Consider the following 21,638-nt stretch of genomic DNA (forward strand, 5'->3'; position numbering starts at 1 on the left):
CATTGAGTGCAGTGGGGATGCCACCCTCCCAGCAGTGGACCTTGATGAGCCCCCGACCCTCTCGCGTCGAAGTTATATTGTCATGGTGTGATGTGAAACAATGTTCTCAACGGGAGCTTGCAGCGTCGCGCCGAAAGAAACAAAGCATGAAATCTGGACGCTTTGTTGCGAAGAATTCAATTCCTGTGCCTTCTTCTCCACCATCTGCCATTGTTGTGGAGAGCGAAAAGTGATACGTAAGTTCTAGTCTAGTTACCCTTTCATCCCTTACATACATTAACTAATTCAAACGTAAACGTTTCTTACTTTAAATGCTAATAGCATAAGCTCTCCATTACGGTTTGCTGCGTTACGACAGTTTATTTATGATTCCCAAGCTGATGTCGTGTGTTTGAAAGAAGTGTTATTTGATGTGTCTTGGCTCCCAGGGTATTGTGTGTTTTTAAATGTTGCCCAGGAAAATTCCACTGGCATGGCCGTGCTCTTTAGGGATGGTATTCCGTTGACTGACTTTGAAATGCTGGACAATGGTCGGGATATAGGCTGTCGTTTTAATGGGCTCATCTTAATTTTTGTTTATGCTCCGTCTGCATCTGGTAAGTACATATGACCGCTCGCCTTTTTATGAGAAAGATGCCACTTATTTACTTCGTCAAAATCCGCAGAAAATTTGGATGGGGAGATTTTAACTGCGTCTTACGTCCTGTGAAACAGACTCCCAATTACAGCTATTGTCGCGAACTTAACGATATGGTGCCGTCGTCGAGTCTGCAGGAAGCTCGGATCTGCAGGTATGCCACATTAGTGCGGTTTACGCATTTTACACCTACTTCTGGCAGTCGACTGTCGACTGGACAGTTCTTACTTGTTGCTTCCCTGTGTAGCGAGCTTTTATCAATTGATGTTAGTTCTACCGGCTCCACTGATAGCTGCGCTTTTCCAATAACTCTTAACCACGTCCCACAGTGGGTACATTTTTCTCGCCCTGTTTGAAAGCTAAACGTTTTAAATCTGGCGGATGCACCTCTGTATGATATCATCGCTATCGTTTGGGAGCGAGCAACCCGGTCTCAAGTGCGTTACCGCCTAAATCTCCTATCGACGCATCTAATTTGTACGTCTGGTGAGACATGTCTCCTATCCCGATTTAGGTGTTCGTATGAATATGCACCCGTGGTCTAGGGATAGCGTCTTTGATTCATAATCAAAACGTCTTCGGTTCCGGGTTCGATCCCCGCCACTGCCTAAATTTTGATAAATAATCAGCATTGGCGGCCGAAGACTTCCGGCATAAGAAGTCAGCCTCATTCTGCCAACGGCCTTGTCAAAGATAGCGGAGGAGCGGATAGAGGTTCAGGGCACTCTCTTGTCCTAGGGGTGGGAAATTGCCCCTAAAGGCGGAAGAATCAGCAATGATCAACGACATGAGGATGCAGAAGGCAATGGAAACCACTGCATTAAAGACACGTAACGTGTATCCACAGGACATGTGGCCTGTAATTGAAGAAGTGTCATGATGATCTCTCCATTGGCAAAAGATTCCGGAATAGTCCCCCATTCGGATCTCCGGGAGGGGACTGTCAAGGGGGAGGTTACCATGAGAAAAAGATTGAATAATCAACGAAAGGATAACGTTCTACGAGTCGGGGCGTGGAATGTCAGAAGCTTGAACGTGGTAGGGAAACTAGAAAATCTGAAAAGAGAAATGCAAAGGCTCAATCTAGATATAGTAGGGGTCAGTGAAGTGAAGTGGAAGGAAGACAAGGATTTCTGGTCAGATGAGTATCGGGTAATATCAACAGCAGCAGAAAATGGTATAACAGGTGTAGGATTCGTTATGAATAGGAAGGTAGGGCAGAGGGTGTGTTACTGTGAACAGTTCAGTGACCGGGTTGTTCTAATCAGAATCGACAGCAGACCAACACCGACAACGATAATTCAGGTATACATGCCGACGTCGCAAGCTGAAGATGAACAGATAGAGAAAGGATAATGCAGTATGTAAAGTGGGACGAAAATCTAATAGTCATGGGCGACTGGAATGCAGTTGTAGGGGAAGGAGTAGAAGAAAAGGTTACAGGAGAATATGGGCTTGGGACAAGGATTGAAAGAGGAGAAAGACTAATTGAGTTCTGTAACAAGTTTCAGCTAGTAATAGCGAATACCCTGTTCAAGAATCATAAGAGGAGGAGGTATACTTGGAAAAGGCCGGGAGATACGGGAAGATTTCAATTAGATTACATCATGATCAGACAGAGATTCCGAAATCAGATACTGGATTGTAAGGGGTGCCCAGGAGCAGATATAGACTCAGATCACAATATAGTAGTGATGAAGAGTAGGCTGAAGTTCAAGACATTAGTCAGGAAGAATCAATACGCAAAAAAGTGGAATACGGAAGTACTAAGGAATGACGAGATACGTCTGAAGTTCTCTAACGCTATAGATACAGCAATAAGGAATAGCGCAATAGGCAGTACAGTTGAAGAGGAATGGACATCTCTAAAAAGGGCCATCACAGAAGTTGGGAAGGAAAACATAGGCACAATGAAGGTAGCTGCGAAGAAACCATGGGTAACAGAAGAAATACTTCAGTTGATTGACGAAAGGAGGAAGTACAAACATGTTCCGGGAAAATCAGGAATACAGAAATACAAGTCGCTGAGGAATGAAATAAATAGCAAGTGCAGGGAAGCTAAGACGAAATGGCTGCAGGAAAAATGTGAAGACATCGAAAAAAGATATGATTGTCGGAAGGACAGACTCAGCATACAGGAAAATCAATACAACCTTTGGTGACATTAAAAGCAACGGTGGTAACATTAAGAGTGCAACGGGAATTCCACTGTTAAATGCAGAGGAGAGAGCAGATAGGTGGAAAGAATACATTGAAAGCCTCTATGAGGGTGAAGATTTGTCTGGTGTGATAGAACAAGAAACAGGAGTCGATTTAGAAGAGATAGGGGATCCAGTATTAGAATCGGAATTTAAAAGAGCTTTGGAGGACTTACGGTCAAATAAGGCAGAAGGGATAGATAACATTCCATCAGAATTTCTAAAATCATTGAGGGAAGTGGCACAAAACGACTATTCACGTTGGTGTATAGAATATATGAGTCTGGCGATATACCATCTGACTTTCGGAAAAGCATCATCCACACAATTCCAAAGACGGCAAGAGCTGACAAGTGCGAGAATTATCGCACAATCAGCTTAACAACTCATGCATCGAAGCTGCTTACAAGAACAATATACAGAAGAGTGGAAAAGAAAATTGAGAATGCGCTAGGTGACGATCATTTTGGCTTTAGGAAAATTTAAGGGACGAGAGAGGCAATTCTGACGTTACGGCTAATAATGGAAGCAAGGCTAAAGAAAAATCAAGACACTTTCATAGGATTTGTCGACCTGGAAAAAGCGTTCGACAATATAAAATGGGGCAAGCTGTTCGAGATTCTGAAAAAAGTAGGGGTAAGCTATAGGGAGAGACGGGTCATGTACAATATGTACAACAACCAAGAGGGAATAATAAGAGTGGACGATCAAGAACGAAGTGCTCGTATTAAGAAGGGTGTAAGACAAGGCTGTAGCCTTTCGCCCCTACTCTTCAATCTGTACATCGAGGAAGCAATGATGGAAATAAAAGAAAGGTTCAGGAGTGGAATTAAAATACAAGGTGAAAGGATATCAATGATACGATTCGCTGATGACATTGCTGTCCTGAGTGAAAGTGAAGAAGAATTAAATGATCTGCTGAACGGAATGAACAGTCTAATGAGTACACAGTATGGTCTGAGAGTAAATCGGAGAAAGACGAAGGTAATGAGAAGTAGTAGAAATGAGAACAACGAGAAACTTAACATCAGGATTGATGGCCACGAAGTCAATGAAGTTAAGGAATTCTGCTACCTAGGCAGTAAAATAACCAATGACGGACGGAGCAAGGAGGACATCAAAAGCAGACTCGCTATGGCAAAAAAGGCATTTCTGGCCAAGAGAAGTCTACTAATATCAAATACCGGCCTTAATTTGAGGAAGAAATTTCTGAGGATGTACGTCCGGAGTACAGCATTGTATGGTAGTGAAACATGGACTGTGGGAAAACCGGAACAGAAGAGAATCGAAGCATTTGAGATGTGGTGCTATAGACGAGTGTTGAAAATTCAAAAATGGTTCAAATGGCTCTGAGCACTATGGGACTCAACATCTTAGGTCATAAGTCCCCTAGAACTTAGAACTACTTAAACCTAACTAACCTAAGGACATCACACACACCCATGCCCGAGGCAGGATTCGAACCTGCGGCCGTAGCAGTCCCGCGGTTCCGGACTGCAGCGCCAGAACCGCACGGCCACCGCGGCCGGCGTGTTGAAAATTATGTGGACTGATAAGGTAAGGAATGAGGAGGTTCTACGCAGAATCGGAGAGGAAAGGAATATGTGGAAAACACTGATAAGGAGAAGGGACAGGATGATAGGACATCTGCTAAGACATGAGGGAATGACTTCCATGGTACTAGAGGGAGCTGTAGAGGGCAAAAACTGTAGAGAAGACAGAGATTGGAATACGTCAAGCAAATAATTGAGGACATAGGTTGCAAGTGCTACTCTGAGATGAAGAGGTTAGCACAGGAAAGGAATTCGGGCCGCATCCAAACCAGTCAGTAGACTGATGACAAAAAAAAAAAAAAAAAAAAAAAAAAAAAAAAAAAGAATATGCAAGGAAATGATGAAAACATGATCGTTTGTCACATAAACTGCAACAAATGAATGCAACGCAACAGTTTCACGATCAGACAGTTTCCCTGTGCTCTGTCAAAACATATGTTTTTAATAATTTCGACGTTGCGTTCCGTTTTCGAAGTTTCGACTCTTAAATTCCTTTATTATAACACAATTCACATCCGTTTATTTATTGTTTTAATTTCTGTAAGACATTCTTAACGAATGACTCATATTCTGTAACCAATACATAGTATTACCACTGCCAAAAATACAGAAAAAGGAAAAAAAGAACCATTTCATTGACCGGACGGACAGTTCAAAATGTTGTGAAAAAACGAACATAAATAGCATAAGGGGGGAATTTTAACATGACTCGTCCCGTTTATAGTAACACACCATAACCACTTCACCACGACGTTGAGGCTGTTTCGTTTCTCTCGATATTGCACTTGTTAAGGCAGGACCGTTTACTGTTTTTCGTTTGATTTTTTTTTTCACAGTTCACTACACGTTCTTACTGTTTTCATGGTTGATCTGTGTGGCAGCTTTTCATGGCCTAGCCACTGGGCCATCTTACCACTAAATCTGAAGGTGGTGTGATGGGGAGTTTCTCTTGTATGCACTTCTCTCTTTACGAAGAAATGGTCTTAGGTTTGTACGATACTTTAGACTCTGTCCTATTCGATCGAGTGCCATTCCTTTGCTGCTGGACCATGTTTAACTTTCATTACTCAATTTATGTTTTTTTACAGAAATTTTAATATTTGGTCTATCATCATGATGTTGTTCATCTGTGCTCGACCCACATTAGGTAAACCAGAAAATTTTACACAAGCGTAAAGAATCATGCGGCTGTCCCATTCCATTACTGGATGACGAATGCATGATCGACTGTGAATCGATTTCCCACAAGCCACAGCCCTATCCCCTTTTACACTCTGACACTACATCATTCTTTTCTGTGCCAAAGTTAAATTCAATGGTAATACAGATCATTTTTCTTTGTAGTGACGTAAATATCTCTGTTATTCTCAAACTCAGATTTACTGCTGTGAACGAATTCCACAAATGAATACACGTACCGTTATTCATGTTCATAGCAGCTTAAGAGATGCCAGAAAGAGGTCAGTGTGTGACTCTCACACATAATTCTAACTGCTTTCGTTTTTGCAATGAACAGCATTTACGTAAGTAAGTAGTCCCCTCGGAGAATTGTCGCACAAGACATCATTGAATGAAAGTATTCAAAATATGTTTACATACAGGCTTCTATACACCCGCAGTTGACAGTCATCCTTATGGAAAAAGTATCTCATCTCACGCGTTTCAGAGTTTTTCATATAGTATTTTTCTCACTTTTATTCACGTAGAATTTTCTATCCAGTTTATTATTTATTGTTCGCTTACCATGTTAATGGGAGATGAGATATTTTTGAAGCTCAAAAACCGGACTGAGCTGTGTTTTCGCAAAGTTTAAAGCTACTCCATTTGTTTAAAACCAGTTCATAATTTATCAAAAACATAATTTAGTGCTTTTCTTGTTGCTGCTTCTTTGCCCTGCTTGACAACAATACTTGTATCATCTGCAAACAGCACTAGTTTCGTCTCCTTATTCAAACAAAATAGCATACGATGATCATAAAGAAGAAATATCAGTAGGCCAATGATAGAACACTGTGGAGTGACCCACTGTAATTTCTCCCCATATGATGTGACGTCTCTCTTAGTATTAGTAGTACAACCTAGGACAGTGGTCAAATGTTTTTACTCAAGAGCCGATACTGACATTGTGGGAAGGGGGGGGGGGGGGGGGGGGGGAGGGAGCTCGGGACGCATGTCTGCCGTTATTATTGTTAACTGGTAACCTACATAAATTAGTATGTTACGCATGCTGAGTAGACTAGGTGTCGTAAGGGCGCGATAAGTTGGCCGCCGGCCGCCAAGTACACATTGGTAAAAGTCTGTGTTTTTCAGAACACTTCTTGTCGATTGGTTTTTTTTTTCTGCCAACGTCAGCTACCCACTTCTGACACTAGAATTATCTGACGACGTGTTGTTGTGTTATCTGGTGAATGGATGATTAATTGATTAATAAATTTAAATGCATTATGCAATATGAGACTTGATCACAAATGTTTACTAAATGTTCTAATAACTGCTTTGTATTACAGTGGCCTTAATTCAAGTTCATATTTCTCGCTACAAATATGTACCGCATTTGAAGACGAGCGTCTTCATAATGAGCATTCACGAATCAATGTTACTCTTGCTTTGAAATTTGTACCACAGCAGCTGATCGGCACGAGAGATACACGCCCATGAGTTGTCACAATTGGAAGACGAACAATAAAATATTCCCCCTTCTCACATCGTCGAACCCTGCAGTGGCCGCGTTACTTGCCCCTCTGCCCTTGAGGTAAGCGGCCAACTTTGAGTAGCTCACGGTCGATTTCTGAAACATCAGTTAAAATTTAGCACATGTTAGGATATTACTGTCTCTGTAAGAATCTTTGTGTGTTACTGAGCAGCAAAACCACACTCTTAAGAAGCTCTTAACGTTGACGTTTCCGGATTCGGATGTGCTACATGCGTATAATGATAAATGACGGCTGAACACTAAGGGCCATATGAATACTACATTCGGGCCGAATTCTGCCGGTGGGCCGCAGTTTGACGAGAGAAACGTTCTGCATTCTGGCTCCCAAATATGAACTAAACCAGACGTGTGCTGAACATATTCGATATTTCTTGTCTAACAGTAAATTATGATTTACTCAGTCACATGCTTTCAATGGTCCGTTAGTAGAATGAGAACGTCTCATGTCCACTCGGCTTGCAATACCTAAGTTATAACGGAAAAAGGCAGCATAATCTCGTTACATTCGTAACTTGCCAGGACCTGTTCGTCAAGTATACACTAATAAGTCAAAAGATTATGATCACTGCCGACCGCGATGTTGGATGCCGCCTGATGACGTTGCGGGCACGTGACGCATTATGAAAAGTACACTACTGGCCATTAAAATTGCTACACCAAGAAGAAATGCAGATGACAAATATATTATACTAGAACTGACGTGTGATTACATTTTCACGCAATTTGGGTGCATAGATCCTGAGAAATCAGTACCCAGAACAACCAGCTCTGGCCGTAATAATGGCCTTGATACGCCTGCGCATTGAGTCAAACAGACCTTGGATGGCGTGTACAGGTACACCTGTCCATACAGCTTCAACACGATACCACAGTTCATCAAGAGTAGTGACTGGCGTATTGTGACGAGCCAGTTGTTCGGCCACCATTGACCAGACGTTTTCAATTGGTGAGAGATCTGGAGAATGTGCTGGCCAGGGCAGCAGTCGAACATTTTCTGTATCCAGAAAGACCCGTACAGGACCTGCCACATGCGGTCGTGCATTATCCTGCTGAAATGTAGGGTTTCGCAGGGAGCGAATGAAGGGTAGAGCCACGGGTCGTAACACATCTGAAATGTAACGTCCACTGTTAAAAGTGCCGTCAATGCGAACAAGAGGTGAGCGAGACGTGTAACCAATGGCACCCCATACCATCACGCCAGGTGATACGCCAGTATGGCGATGACGAATACACGCTTCCAATGTGCGTTCACCAGCGATGTCGCCAAACACGGATGCGACCATCATGATGCTGTAAACAGAACCTGGATTCATCTGAAAAAATTACGTTTTGCCAATCGTGCACCCAGGTTCGTCGCTGAGTACACCATCGCAGGCGCTCCTGTCTGTGATGCAGCGTCAAGGGTAACCGCAGCCATGGTCTCCAAGCTGATAATCCATGCTGCTGCAAGCGTCGTCGAACTGTTCGTGCAGACGGTTGTTGTCTTGCAAACGTCCCCATCTGTTGACTCAGGGATCGAGATGTAGCTGCACGATCCGTTACAGCCATGCGGATAAGATGCCTGTCATCTCGACTGCCAGTGATACGAGGCCGTTGGGATCCAGCACGGCGTTCCGTATTACCCTCCTGAACCCACCGATTCCATATTCTGCTGACAGTCATTGGATCTCGACCAACGCGAGCAGCAATGTCAGGATACGATAAACCGCAATCGCGATAGGCTACAATCCGACCTTTATCGAAGTCGGAAACGTAATGGTACGCATTTCTCCTCCTTACACGAGGCATCACAACAACGTTTCGCCGTGCAACGCCGGTAAACTGTTGTTTGTGTATGAGAAATCTGTTGGAAACTTTCCTCATGTCAGTACGTTGTAAGTGTCGCCACCAGCGCCAACCTTGTGTGAATGCTCTGAAAAGCTAATCATTTGCAAAGCATAGCATCTTCTTCCTGTCGGTTAAATTTCGCGGCCTTAGCACGTCATCTTCGTGGTGCAGCAATTTTAATGGCCACTGGTGTATATAAGAGCAGTAGAGCCAGATGGGGGATCACCCTAGTGAAGACATGGGCTGCAAATGGTAAATCTACTGAGATAAGCGACTTTGACAAGGGGCATACTATTATTATGAACGAGTAACTCGAAAACGGCAAAGCTGGTCGAATGTTCACGTGCTACTGTCGTGAGCATCTACGGGAATTGTAAAAATTAAAAAAAAATCTTGTTCTTATATTGTTCCACTCCACTGTACTCCAAGACAAGAGCTTGTTAATTAGTGCATCAAGTGATGCTTTAATAGTCAGTGACAGTAAATGTTTTTATCTTTCATGTGGTAAAGTGAACCAGTATTTCATCATGTTGTAGTTCAGATGAGCCACCTCCAAGAGCAGCCATAGGACACACAATTATGTCCAGACTATTGTAGTTTCATGTGGTCATAACAACACCCAACATAGCTCAGGCGACGATAAGGGGAGCCGGAGGTGGTCAAATCCAAAAAATTACGATTTTTTTTTGCTACCGAAAATTAATTGGAACATTCCTCTTTAATGTAAACTTTGAATTATTGTTCTACTCGCCCTAGAAGTGGAGTTATTACCATTTTCCCCCACGCCTGCAGAGGAAATGGGCGGCCGCTGAATGCATCTAACACCCTCTCGTGACTTCCTGGCAAACTGCTTGGGATTTTCTCGGCCTGTTACGCATACAGCGAGTGTGCAAGGGTTGGGTACGTTGTTTTCTGTGACAAATGAAGCGCTAAGAGCGCGGAACATCGTCTCTTTGCTGTTTACCGTTTCGAATTAGTTCAGTGTTGCGCCTGTTGTTGGTAGTATTATACTTCTTGTGTAAAGCGTTGTTCTGGTTACGATGCCAAGTTTTAGTAACCGTGTATATAAGAAAAGGAAGAACGTAGGGAAAAGAAAATTAACACTAATACCAAGTTTCGATACTACAATTACTGAAACAGTGCGTTCTTCTGCTAAGCAACAGTTGGCCCTGTGACATCTTCTAGCAAGAAGCTGACTGGTGGAAGTGACAGATTTCGTGAATATGTTAGTTACAGTGATGATATTAACGAAGTACTGAATATTGGATTATTATCTTCTGTGCTGAAAGAAAGTGTTCTGTGCAAAATGTGTCCAAGTGTAGGTGTGGGACTAGAGATAACAAAGCACTTTGGTTTAGCTTGTGAGATGAAGATAATCTGTGCATGTTGCAAGTATCAAGTGACTTTCTATAATTCACATGCCAGTCTCTTTGCTGAAAATGGACGATCTAGAGTGTTTGATGTGAATGTTCGACTTGTGTATGGTCTTCGATCCATTGGAAAAAGGTCTGCTGCTGGTAAACTGTTTTGTGGTATTATGAACTAGCCATCGCCTCCAAGCAAATTTAGGTACTACTGTGAACTGGTAGGATCCTCTGTTGAAGATGTGGCTTTGAAAATCATGAAGGAAGCAGTGGAGGAATCTATAGAAATGAACGGTGGTTCTAGGGATTTGGTAATGGCATCAGATGGTTCCTGGCAAAAGAGGGGTCATAAATCCCTGAATGGTGTTGTACTGCTACTTGTGGTGATAGTGCAAAAGTGATAGATGTTGCAATATTATCAAAACATTATAGGTGCAAAAATAAAATCAAAGGAGAGCACAGTGGAATCTGTGAGGCAAATTTTAGTGCATCAAGTGGAGCAATGGAAGTAGATGGAGTGAAACAAATTTTTGAACGTTCAGTTCCCAGATACAACGTTAGGTACAAATACTACCTTTGGGATGGTGACTCCAAAGGTTTCAAGACTGTAGAGGAACTGAAACCATATGGAAATGAATTTGTAGTTGAAGAGTTGGAATGCATTGGGCATGTGCAAAAGCGTATGGGTGCACGGCTTCAAAGGCTCAAACAAACTTTGGGTTCAAGTAAGCTCAGTGATGGAAAGACAATAGGAGGGAGAGGCAGGCTTACTGATGAGGTGATTGAACGTCCACAGAGATACTATGGGTATGCTATAAGGCAAAATACTAGTAATGTTAGTGGCATGCGAAAAGCAGTGTGGGCATTGTTCCTTCATACTGCCTCTTCCAATGAATACCCTCAACACAACCTGTGCTCAAAAGATTCCTGGTGGAAATATAATGCAAAAAAGGACTATGATCACAAACGTGGTTTTCCAGCACCTGTGATAAATGCAATAAAACCAATTTTTCATGACATAGCACAGCCAGAATTGTTACACAAATGTCTACACAGAAAGACGCAGAATCCTAATGAGAGCGTAAACAATTTGATTTGGAAAGTGATTCCTAAAAGGGTGTTTGTAAGCATAAAAACACTGCACTTTGGCATTTATGACGCAATAGCAACCTACAACCAAGGGAACAGTGTGAAGTTCTGAAGGCATTAGGATTTACAGCTGGGGTGAACACTGTACGAGCACTAAGAAATATTGACAGAGAAAGGATAAGAGGAGCAGAAAGAAGAGAAAGGCATATGAAGTATGATGGAACAACAGGCCAGAAAAGAAGACAGAAGAGGAAGCTTTGGAGGATGAAGAAGAAGACCCTGATAATCTATGCTATAGTGCAGGAATGTATTGAGAAACTTTGATAGCCATTTCCCGTAAATTAGAATTTTTCGAATATAAGGAACATTTTCTCAAAATCCACTCAAGCTAGAGAGATGAAATTTTTATACAGCACTCCTAATGGTCAAACTTACATTGTAACTCAGCCATTTGGCACTATGTTCAGTAGTTTCATTTCAGTTTAATTATAAAGCAACTATTTGTAAAAAAATTTGGGTCATTAATAAAAAAAATAATTGGAAGGAAACTAGAAAAGATACTCCAAAATCCCTCCGTCATAACTGCAATACTAAACCACTCTATATGTAAAAAAAATTCAAATTTTTCTGTTTGGTAATTTATTCATAAATGTTCCTCAAACTTAGTGATTCTAACATGGGCAGCATAGGCACCTTTGGCTCCCCTTAAACGTCTTTCCAAATCGATTGTCACAGTCCGTGACCAAACATCGAGCGTACAGCACTACAGAATCAAATGTTGGACATCTACGACTCTTCACAGAACATGGCGTTCGGAGGCTTGTCTGCTCTGTAAAGTGGGAAAGATGGTGATCTGTGGCATTTCTAACGAAAGAGCACAATGCTTGTGCACGAACAAGTGTTTTGGAGTACAGCGTTCTTGTCACATTGTTGAACATGGAGCTGCGCACCAGACCACCCTCACTTGTTCACATGTTGACCCAACGACATCGTCGGTTACGATTGCAGTTGACACGGGACAATTGCGTCTGGCCGTCCTGATTTAGGTTTTCCGTGATTTCCCTAAAATCGCTCCAGGCAAATGCCGGGATAATTCCTTTGAAAGGGCACGGCCGACTTCCTTACCTAATCTGATGAGACCGATGACCTCGCTGTTTGCTCTCTTCCCCCAAACAACCCAACGGGACAATCTGGATTCGACCAGCGATCAACGGAATCGTGTCAGCTTCTCGGGTCAATCACATTTTTGCTACACTCCGCGATGGTCGTCTACACACACGCCGTCATCGAGGTGACCGGTGGTTCGAAACGTGCAGTGCGCCGTGTGCTGGTGGGAGCAGCATTATGCTACAAGAGACATTCTCCTGCGCTTGAATGGGCGTTGTGGTAGCAGTCGCAGACACGCTGACAACTGCGAACCACCTGAATCCCTTCTTGCTGTATGTCTTCCCCGTCGGCGATGTAATCTCTCAGCAGTATAAACGTCCGTGTGTGGGAACCAGAACCGCGCCACAGTGGTCTGAGGAGCATTATACTGAACTCACCGAATTCGACCCATGTAAATCCTATGGTACCCATCTGGGTCTCTATCGGGCACTATTACCACGTATACAGATCAGCGGCCCATTATTTACTCGACTTACGTGACCTGTGCGTTGACGTCTAATGCCACGTACCTCCACAAACCAACCAACATACTGTCGGATCAGTGATACACAGAGTCAGTGATATATTTCGTTGCAAACACGAACAAACGAGCTATTATGTAAATGGTGATAATGTTTTGGCTCATCAATGTATAAAATTCTGAAGGTGGCAGGGGTAAAATACAGGGAGTGAAAGGCTATTTACAATTTGTACAGAAACCAGATGGCAGTTATAAGAGTCGAGGGGCATGAAAAGGAAGCAGTGGTTGGGAAGGGAGTGAGACAGGGTTGTAGCCTCTCCCCGATGCTATTCAATCTGTATATTGAGCAAGCAGTAAAGGAAACAAAAGAAAAGTTCGGGGTCGGTATTAAAATCCATGGAGAAGAAATAAAAACTTTGAGGTTCGCCGATGATATTGTAATTCTGTCAGAGACAGCAAAGGACTTGGAAGAGCAGTTGAACGGAATGGAAACTGTCTTGAAAGGAGGGTATAAAATGAACATCAACAAAGGCAAAACGAGGATAATGGAATGCAGTTGAATCAAATCGGGTGATGCTGAGGGAATTAGATTAGGAAATGAGACATTTAAAGTAGTAAAGGAGTTTTGCTATTTTGGGAGCAAAATAACTGATGACGGTCGAAGTAGAGAGGATATAGTGTGTAGACTGGCAATGGCAAAGAAAGCTTTTCTGAAGAAGAGAAATCTGTTAACATCGAGTATTGAGATAAGTGTCAGGAAGTCGTTTCTGAAAGTATTTGTATGGAGTGTAGCCATGTATGGAAGTGAAACATGGACGATAAATAGTTTAGACAAGAAGAGAATAGAAGCTTTCGAAATGTGGTGCTACAGAAGAATGCTGAAGATTAGATGGGTAGATCACATAACTAATGAGGAGATATTGAATAGAATTGGGGAGAAGAGGAGTTTGTGGCACAACTTGACTAGAAGAAGGGATCGGTTGGTAGGACATGTTCTGAGGCATCAAGGGATCACCAATTTAGTACTGGAGGGCAGCGTGGAGGGCAAAAATCGTAGAGGGAGACCAAGAGATGAATACACTAAGCAGATTCAGAAGGATGTAGGTTGCAGTAAGTACTTGGAGATGAAGAAGGTTGCACAGGATAGGGTAGCATGGAGAGCTGCATCAAACCAGTCTCAGGACTGAAGACCACAACAACATCAACAACAGTGTATTAAATAGGTTACGACATTGAGGGGAGTAGACAGGGCGGTGTACTTACGGCTGGGGACAGCGGAGCGCGCTGAAGAAGGTGCCCATCTCTGTGGGGTCGGTGCAGCGCGCGCAGCGGCACCAGAAGAACTTGGTCTCGCGCAGGTGCTGCCTGCGGCTGGCGGTGCCCCACAGCGAGTCCGAGTAGCAGATGGTGAGCCGCTGGCCGCGCGCGATGGGCGCCGCCGCGCGCAGCAGCAGCTCGCCCGCCTCGCTGAAGCTCTTGGAGCAGTTGGCGCGGCAGCTGTGCTCCAGCAGAGACGCCCACTCGTACACCGACACGTAGCTCGGCTCCGTCAGCGGCACCTCGTGCCCGTTCACCTGCGCAACGTTGACGCCAGAACCCGCTTGAGTCAAATGTAAATACTAAGATATATACTGAGATGGTATCTGTTCTTTCGGACATGTCCGAAAGAACAGATACCTTCGGTGACCATGCAGCTCGTTAGAATGAAATTACAATGAAATGAACACCCTTAGCTGCTTACGGGCTGTTACAGGGTGTTCATTTCATTGTAATTTCATTCTAACGAGCTGCATGGTCACCGAAGGTATCTGTTCTTTCGGACATGTCCGAAAGAACAGATACCATCTTATTACACACTCCTGGAAATGGAAAAAAGAACACATTGACGCCGGTGTGTCAGACCCACCATACTTGCTCCGGACACTGCGAGAGGGCTGTACAAGCAATGATCACACGCACGGCACAGCGGACACACCAGGAACCGCGGTGTTGGCCGTCGAATGGCGCTAGCTGCGCAGCATTTGTGCACCGCCGCCGTCATTGTCAGCCAGTTTGCCGTGGCATACGGAGCTCCATCGCAGTCTCTAACACTGGTAGCATGCCGCGACAGCGTGGACGTGAACCGTATGTGCAGTTGACGGACTTTGAGCGAGGGCGTATAGTGGGCATGCGGGAGGCCGGGTGGACGTACCGCCGAATTGCTCAACACGTGCGGCGTGAGGTCTCCACAGTACATCGATGTTGTCGCCAGTGGTCGGCGGAAGGTTCACGTGCCCGTCGACCTGGGACCGGACCGCAGCGACGCACGGATGCACGCCAAGACCGTAGGATCCTACGCAGTGCCGTAGGGGACCGCACCGCCACTTCCCAGCAAATTAGGGACACTGTTGCTCCTGGGGTATCGGCGAGGACCATTCGCAACCGTCTCCATGAAGCTGGGCTACGGTCCCGCACACCGTTAGGCCGTCTTCCGCTCACGCCCCAACATCGTGCAGCCCGCCTCCAGTGGTGTCGCGACAGGCGTGAATGGAGGGACGAATGGAGACGTGTCGTCTTCAGCGATGAGAGTCGCTTCTGCCTTGGTGCCAATGATGGTCGTATGCGTGTTTGGCACTGTGCAGGTGAGCGCCACAATCAGGACTGCATACGACCGAGGCACACAGGGCCAACACCCGGCATCATGGTGTGGGGAGCGATCTCCTACACTGGCCGTACACCACTGGTGATCGTAAGGGGACACTGAATAGTGCACGGTACATCCAAACCGTCATCGAACCCATCGTTCTACCATTCCTAGACCGGCAAGGGAACTTGCTGTTCCAACAGGACAATGCACGTCCGCATGTATCCCGTGCCACCCAACGTGCTCTAGAAGGTGTAAGTCAACTACCCTGGCCAGCAAGATCTCCGGATCTGTCCCCCATTGAGCATGTTTGGGACTGGATGAAGCGTCGTCTCACGCGGTCTGCACGTCCAGCACGAACGCTGGTCCAACTGAGGCGCCAGGTGGAAATGGCATGGCAAGCCGTTCCACAGGACTACATCCAGCATCTCTACGATCGTCTCCATGGGAGAATAGCAGCCTGCATTGCTGCGAAAGGTGGATGTACACTGTACTAGTGCCGACATTGTGCATGCTCTGTTGCCTGTGTCTATGTGCCTGTGGTTCTGTCAGTGTGATCATGTGATGTATCTGACCCCAGGAATGTGTCAATAAAGTTTCCCCTTCCTGGGACAATGAATTCACGGTGTTCTTATTTCAATTTCCAGGATTGTATATATAGTTAAGGCTCACCGAGCCGGCCGAAGTGGCCATGCGGTTAAAGGCGCTGCAGTCTGGAACCGCAAGACCGCTACGGTCGCAGGTTCGAATCCTGCCTCGGGCATGGATGTTTGTGATGTCCTTAGGTTAGTTAGGTTTAACTAGTTCTAAGTTCTAGGGGACTAATGACCTCAGCAGTTGAGTCCCATAGTGCTCAGAGCCATTTGAACCATTTGAATTTGAAGGCTCACCGGCCACTTGACCATCTTCTTCTTCTGTGCGAACGCACAAACAGTGCCCGAACTCTTACGGGGATCGGCAACGCGCCGCGGGTAATGAGTATAATGGGCGGGGGCACTACGAATGTAGTGCGGGACAATACGTTGAGAATGTAGGTTTCGCAGGAGGCTTGCTAGAGATAAATCCCTGATGTCGCGCTATCCTCTATGTCCTCGGTGGCTCAGATGGATAGAGCGTCTGCCATGTCAGCAGGAGATCCCGGGTTCGAGTCCCGGTCGGGGCACACATTTTCATCTGTCCCCGATGACGTATGTCAACGCCTGTAAGCAGCTAAGGGTGTTCATTTCATCGTAATTTCAAATGTAAAGCCGTTGTCAGCCCAGGGCACGAGCAGGCCACCACTTGCTACAGCGAATTGTCAGCAATGTACAAAATGGAGGCTATCAGTCGTGGCAGTATGGTGACGCGGTAGGGGACATCACAGTTGCCACCTCTTGTTCCGCTCTCGGCTAATTTCTGTCTACGCAAGAGTCAACATCCAACGAAGACCACTTAACTTCGAATTAGGAACAACCTACTGCAAAACTTTAGACGGAGTGTTCGGAAATTCCTCTTACAAACTTGGACTCGTAGAGAGGAGTGTGTACACAATATTTAAGCAGCGCGGGATAGCCGTGTGGTCTGGGACGTCTTGTCACGGTCCGTGCGGCTCTCCCCGTCGGAGGTTCGAGTCCTCCCTCGGGCATGGGCGTGTGTGTTTGTCCTTAGCACAAGTTAGTTAGATTGAGTAGTGTGTAAGCCTACGGACTCATGACCTCAGCAGTTTGGTCTCATAGTCCTTACCACAAATTTCCAAAATTTTACGGAATACTTCAAATAGGAAACCACATCCGGACACGTCCTACAGATTGCAATAAACGAATGATGACACATTCCTCCTTTACTGTCTGCAGTAAACATCTGTTAGTGTTACTTAAACTGTTTTCACAGTTCTGAGTAAGTGCAGCTCTACACTAGAACCTATGGAACCAGTTTGTGTTTTGATAATTTTGTGAAATGCTTTTATGTTACAGTTTTATCTTTTCACTTAGCTGCGTAGTGGAGGCCTATTATTCCACACGGGAAATGGCAGATCTTCTGTTACGGTCTGGCAAATGGAAGCAGCTATTCTGAAAGCTATCTAGAAAGCAAACCTTGTGCACTATTAGTCATCCGCTCAATAACATCAAAAACTACGGATCGCGACCTCGCATCATTCGTACTCCTGTTGTGCAGGAGCGAATTTGCAACGAGTGGAAGAAGATCCTGCGTAGTGCGTAGAGTTTCAGCACACATCTGGGTTAGTCATCCTTTACTTTGGGCGATATTGCGTGAACAGTTTCTATACTCATATCGTGTCCAACGTGTCCAAGCTCTTCGGCCACAAGATCAGCCTACCAGTACGCATTTCTGCCAATGGCTGTTGCAAAGATATGGTGAAGATCCTCTTTCCACAACATATTGATCACAGATGAGGTCGGTTTCATGCATCAGTTGAAGTAAGGCATCTTGCTTCTACAGGCAAGTCGTTTGCAGAGGAAGTACAGTTTCAACAGCGGCGCGAAATGCTGTTCATATATGGTGGAGCAGGAGCCAGTTTTCTCCGAAATGTGCGAGATCACCTCACACAATGGGCAATTAGGAAAGGTCCAATACGTCGGTCAGCTGATTACCCCTGAACTCAACAACAGGAGTCTTTGTTGTCATGGAACCAGAAATCTTGCTTTATGCAAGCCTCATATACTGTAATAATATACAGGGTGACTCAAACCCTTTGGGTCAAACTTAAACTGGTGATAGTTGGTTCAGAGCCGATTACATGGAGATAGGGAGCTATTTATTGTGTTAGGGATATACACAGCGTATCACGCATAGCAACTACCATCAGTCTCAATGCATGCATGGCAACGGTGTATTCAGTTCTGCCGGACTCTTGCAAAACATCTCTGGTGTCTGCTGTACACTGGAACAGGCAGCAGGTGGTAAACAGCGTATATCCCTGACCACCGAACAAACGTTCCTTACACAACTTAGCTCACAGCACGTGTATCATGTGACGATCGCATGCATCGCACCGGCGCATTAACCTGTGCCTCACGAACACCGCTATCCCTAGTGTCAGTTGTCCATTGCATCAGACAGCTTCCAATGTTTCCATGGTAAGGCATGTTTCTGTGTACGACGCATGACGCGTAGCCAGAGACGGAACGTTAATCGTCACGAGAGTTGACAGGCATGCATGTACGGTGCCGCAGGATATAACGTCCGTAAAGCAGTGCGAATTTACGGAGACCGCTTTCCCAACAGGCATCATCCTAAGTGGAAGAACTTTATCTCTATGGATACCATCTTACCAGGTACGAAGTCGTTCACGTCACAGAGTGCCGGCCAAGGTTCCTGCCAAAGACATGAAGCGATGGGGCTGAATCGTGTCGCCAACCATCTAGCAATAAACACCCTTCAATTTGCCCGTAAGACCCACACTTCGAAAGATACAGTGTGGAGAGTACTTGTGGAACAGGTATTACACCCCTATCATAAAGAACGCATGTGCAAGCACTTGAACCAGTGGATTTGCAGCCCCTTATTCACTTCTGTCAGTGGATTATCCACCGCAGTACTGTAGTGCCGAACTTCGCACAGTTTGCACTGTTCACACGTGGTGGTCTTTTCATCTCCCGCAACAGCCATGTCTGGAGCGAGGGCAGTCTTCACGCTACCACTGTTGTAGAAATGGATGAAGATCTGCTTGGGGGTCTCCAAGCTGTCTGCATCCTGGATCAACAGACGCCAGGGATCCTTGAAAAAGCGGGGCAGACCTTCATGCGCCGTTACCATGCATGCATTGAGACTGATGGTCGTCACTTAGAACAATTACTCCGAGCTACGTGATCGTTATGAGGTATACGCTGTGTAGATCCATAACACAGTAAATATGCATTTCCGACCACTGGTCCCATATCTCAACATAATCGGTTGTGGACCCACTATCTCATGTTTTAATCTGACCCAAAAGGTTTGAGACACTAAAGGAAGGCGTGTCCATGACCAACGGGGAGTTTTTAAGACAGTGCACGATTCCCTACCTACCCCCATGAAACATGGACCTTGCCGTTGGTGGGGAGGCTTGCGTGCCTCAGCGATACAGATGGGAGTACCGTAGGTGCAACCACAACGGAGGGGTATCTGCTGAGAGGCCAGACAAACGTGTGGTTCCTGAAGAGGGGCAGCAGTCTTTTCAGTAGTTGCAGGTGCAACAGTCTGGATGATTGACTGATCTCACCTTGTAACACTAACCAAAACGGCCTTGATGTGTTGGTACTGCGAACGGCTGAAAGCAAGGGGAAACTACAGCCGTAATTTTTGCCGAGGGCATGCAGCTTTACCGTATGGTTAAATGATGATGGTGTCCTCTTGGGTAAATATTCCGGCGGTAAAATAGTCCCCCATTCGGATCTCCGGGCGGGGACTACTCAAGATGAAGTCGTTATAAGGAGAAAGAAAACTGGCGTTCTACGGATCGGAGCGTGGAATGTCAGATCCATTAATCAGGCAGGTAGGTTAGAAAATTTAAAAAGGGAAATGGATAGGTTAAAGTTAGATATAGTGGGAATTAGTGAAGTTAGGTGGCAGGATGTACAAGACTTTTGGTCAGGTGAATACAGGGTTATAAATACAAAATCAAATTGGGGGAATGCAGGAGTAGGTTTAATAATGAATAAAAAAATAGAAGTGCGGGTAAGCTACTACAAACAGCATAGTGAACGCGTTATTGTGGCCAAGATAGACACGAAGCCCATGCCTACAACAGTAGTACAAGTTTATATGCCAACTGCCTCTGCAGATGATGAAGAAATTGATGAAATGTATGATGAGATAAAAGAAATTATTCAGGTAGTGAAGGGAGACGAAAATTTAATAGTCATGGGTGACTGGAATTCGAGAGGAGGAAAAGGAAGAGAAGGAAACATAGTGGGTGAATGTGGATTGGGGGAGAGAAATGAAAGCCATCTGGTAGAATTTTGCACAGAGCATAACCTAATCATAGCTAACACTTGGTTCAAGAATCATGAAAGAATGTTGTATACATGGAAGAACCCTGGAGATACTAGAAGATTTCAGATAGATTATATAATGGTAAGACAGAGATTTAGGAGCCAGGTTTTAAATTGTAAGACATTTCCAGGGGCAGATGTGGACTCTGACCACAATCTATTAGTTATGAACTGTAGATTCAAACTGAAGAAAATGCAAAAAGGTGGGAATTTAAGAAGATGGGACCTGGATAAACTGACTAAACCAGAGGTTGTACAGAGTTTCAGGGAAAGCATAAGGGAACAATTGTCACTAATGGGGGAAAGAAATACAGTAGAAGAAGAATGGGTAGCTCTGAGGGATGAAGTAGTGAAGGCGGCAGAGGATCAAGTAGGTAAAAAGACAAGGGCTCGTAGAAATCCTTGGGTAACAGAAGAAATATTGAATTTAATTGATGAAAGGAGAAAATATAAAAACTCAGTAAATGAAGTAGGCAAAATGGAATACAAACGTCTCAAAAATGAGATTGACAGGAAGGGCAAAATGGCTAAGCAGGGATGGCTAGAGGACAAATGTAAGGATGTAGAGCCTTATCTCACTAGGGGTAAGATAGATACTGCCTACAGGAAAATTAAAGAGACCTTTGGAGAAAAGACGGCCACTTTTATGAATATAAAGAGCTCAGATGGAAACCCAGTTCTAAGCAAAGAAGGGAAAGCAGAACGGTGGAAGGAGTATATAGAGGGTCTATACAAGGGCGATGTACTTGAGGATAATATTATGGAATTGAAGAGGATGTAGATGAAGATGAAATGGGAGATACGATACTGCGTGAAGAGGTTGACAGAGCACTGAAAGATCTGAGTCGAAACAAGGCCCATGGAGTAAACAACATTCCATTGGAACTACTGACGGCCTTGGGAGAGCCAGTCCTGACAAAACTCTTCAAGAAGTGTATAATAATTCCAATCCCAAAGAAAGCAGGTGTTGACAGAGAGAAAGCTTTTGACAATGTTGACTGGAATACTCTCTTTCAAATTCTAAAGATGGCAGG

General features: G+C 44.7%; 1 protein-coding gene across 1 annotated transcript in view; it reads right to left on the minus strand.

The window, feature by feature from the left end:
• The window catches only part of LOC124595136 (SET domain-containing protein SmydA-8), a 280,059-nt gene that overhangs the window by 80,263 nt on the left and 178,158 nt on the right, over positions 1-21,638 (minus strand). The window contains exon 5 of the mRNA XM_047133735.1: positions 14,272-14,582. Coding sequence (XP_046989691.1) covers positions 14,272-14,582 — 311 coding nt within the window. The remainder of the gene's footprint in view (positions 1-14,271; positions 14,583-21,638) is intronic.

The sequence above is a fragment of the Schistocerca americana genome, chromosome 2, assembly GCF_021461395.2.
Source record: "Schistocerca americana isolate TAMUIC-IGC-003095 chromosome 2, iqSchAmer2.1, whole genome shotgun sequence".
In the NCBI taxonomy this organism is placed as follows: Eukaryota; Metazoa; Arthropoda; class Insecta; order Orthoptera; family Acrididae; genus Schistocerca; species Schistocerca americana.